At 44.3% G+C, this 2,618-nt stretch overlaps 1 protein-coding gene across 2 annotated transcripts; it reads right to left on the bottom strand.

The window, feature by feature from the left end:
• Nucleotides 1–1,394: 1,394 nt before the first annotated feature.
• LOC118738570 lies at nt 1,395–2,618 on the bottom strand. 2 transcript variants are annotated; one of them, XM_036469511.1, is made up of 3 exons: nt 2,552–2,618; nt 2,282–2,429; nt 1,395–2,088 (listed from the first exon to the last, which is right to left on the bottom strand). In XM_036469511.1, exons 2-3 carry the CDS (start codon nt 2,397–2,399, stop codon nt 1,565–1,567), a joined length of 642 nt encoding a protein of 213 aa, XP_036325404.1. In that variant the 5' UTR covers nt 2,400–2,429; nt 2,552–2,618; the 3' UTR covers nt 1,395–1,564. The 2 variants fall into 2 exon arrangements, with proteins under 2 accessions (XP_036325404.1, XP_036325403.1); XM_036469510.1 differs by having other exon boundaries at nt 2,510–2,602.

Raw genomic sequence — 2,618 nt, 5'->3', positions numbered from 1 at the left:
GGCTACCGCTGGGGATTCACGTCGATGACACACCAATTCCGACGGTGAATAACCCCAAAATACAAGGAGTAACATTCGACAGCCTGCTCTCCTTCTCTGCGCACTCAACCGCTATTGCCAATAAAGTACAGAGCCGCAACAAGGTCCTCAAGTCGCTAGCCGGCAGTACTTGGGGCAAAGACAAAGAAACGTTGCTGGCAACATACAAGGCAATAGGCCGGCCGGTTTTGAACTACGCAGCGCCAGTGTGGTCGCCAGGGACTAGTAGGACGCAGTGGACGAAGCTACAGACTGTACAGAATACCGCACTCAGGACAGCGACAGGATGCCTCTTGATGTCGCCTGAACACCACCTGCACGGCGAGGCGCAAATACCCCCTGTAAAGGAGCATAATATAATGCTCTGCAAGCAGTTCCTGATCGGGAGCCATAGAAGTGGCCACCCAAGCAGACAGCTGCTTGCAGAGGAGCCCTCGCCTAGGCACGTCAGGAGGCATCTATATGAACTGACGGACGAAGTCCAGAGGTTCATTAAGCAACCTCTGGACCCGACAGCTTACAGACAGGCCCTGAACGGCATTCACAGGGACTCAGTCTCGAGTTATGTAGACTCTAGACCTGTGAATGCCGTTCTAGGCATACCACCCCCGGACATAGACGAGACGGAGCTTCATCTGCCTCGGGAGACACGCACAACACTCGCACAACTTCGCTCCGGCTACTGCAGCAGGCTGAACTCCTACTTGAGTAGGTTGAATGAGGATGTGCCGAATGAGTGTCCGGCATGCGGAGAGACCCCACATGACTCGAAACATCTCATCGCATGCCCGAAAAACTCGACAACCCTAACGGCCTTGTCCCTGTGCACAAACCCCACAGAAGCTGCACGCTTCCTAGAGTTGCCGTTAGTGGAACTTGACGACAACGACTGAGATACCAACCGTCCTGGGCGGGGTTGTTGTAGCCGCTACAACAACAACAACTACAATAAGTCGTGGAGGAGGCCTACCGGGAAAACTACATTTAAAAAAAACGCGCCAATTATACTACCTCACAAGTAGAGGAGAAATTGAGCATATTATGGACACCACAACTTTCCGAATCGATATATCACCGAAATGGCAATTCTTAGGAGCAAAGGTGTCAGTTTTTAAAGATAATTTAGATCTACACATTTGTCTAACCTATTTTCATAATAAACAGTAACGTTTGGTTAAAAATGCCACTATGTGATCTTTGACTTAAATAATTTTTTTTTGCATAGGGCACAATAGGCCCAACGGCGAAACCGGGTTTCTCTATGCCAAAGTTGACGGATCATTGAAAATGTAGTTGCCTAGAATGTTTAGGATGTTAGACATATTAAGTTTTATTTAAATATGAACAAACAGATCTACTTTTTTCGCATTTTTACACGGTGTCTGACAAAATCTGAAGCTTTTAAAATTAACATATTTAGACTTACTTTATGAAAGGCAAAATTAAAAACGTTCGGTAGCGCAGAAATTTGTAATAATCCACAATCTGTTATTTAACACTAATCCATCTAAAGCCGCAACTTCGCTTATGCTGCTTTTGCAGCTGGTTTATTCTCCTCTGAATCAAGTTTTTTGATACGGTTCAAATTAACACACTCTCTAAAGGCAGCTACTTCACTGGAACATTGTAATGTCTGTCCTGGATTTGCGCGATAGCAAGCGATGACTTGAGCCTTAAGATCCTGACATGGTGGCAGTTGGTGTACAGGAGAAGCAGTAGCGAAACGTTGGCGGACATCTTCGACCGCTGACGAGTACTCCTTTTCCATAATTGCATTCGTTTTCTTCAGCGCTTTTTCAAGATCAGCCAAACGCTGACGCCACATGGCATCGTTTTGTTTCAGTTCTGCCTCTTTTTGGCGTGCCATATCAGCTGCAGTAATTGTTGTTCCACTGGGAGCAACGTAAACTGTTGGTGGTGCTTGGTAAACAACTGTTGGAGGCACAGGTACTGGTGCTACTGTCGGTTTTACTGGAGTAGGGGGAACATCTTTTTTTGGAAGTGGTGTCTGTGGTTCAGATGCAACAGCAGAAGCGGCATTTTCTTTAGCTGCAAACAAGCCTTGCATTTAAGAACTGTCACATACATAGCTATAAATTTGTTTAACGTATTTTTTAGTGATTTGTTACTATGCCGCTATTGCATAATCAATTATAGTACTTATTAAGGCATTTCAACAGCTCTTTTAAGCGTTCATTTGCACTTTATTTTGTATAAAACTAAATCTTTGAAGTATAAATACCTTGTTTGCTTATCCCTCGTTTAAGACGTTGCACAACCTCGTCCGAAACATCAATAACTCCGGAATTGGGGTTGTCCATCGACACTGAGCGTGGTTCAGTTGAATGAGCTGCTCCCATATTATAGCTTATTTTACACCGCCGGATACACTAGTATATAATAAAATAGAATTGAATTAATTTATTATTCACGCCAACTTTATTTGCAGCCAATATACAACAGAGTAAACCTTTTCACAACTAGTTCCTAATACCCCTCCAAAAAGATGTACCAAAAGTCAGCGTATCACCTCCCAACACAAGACCCTGCGCCAACAATTGTCATAATCAGCTGATATT

Source organism: Rhagoletis pomonella, unplaced genomic scaffold, assembly GCF_013731165.1.
Source record: "Rhagoletis pomonella isolate Grant_MI unplaced genomic scaffold, Rhpom_1.0 Rhpom_scaffold_00004, whole genome shotgun sequence".
Taxonomy (NCBI): Eukaryota; Metazoa; Arthropoda; class Insecta; order Diptera; family Tephritidae; genus Rhagoletis; species Rhagoletis pomonella.
This window is presented reverse-complemented; position numbering and strand designations above follow the sequence as displayed.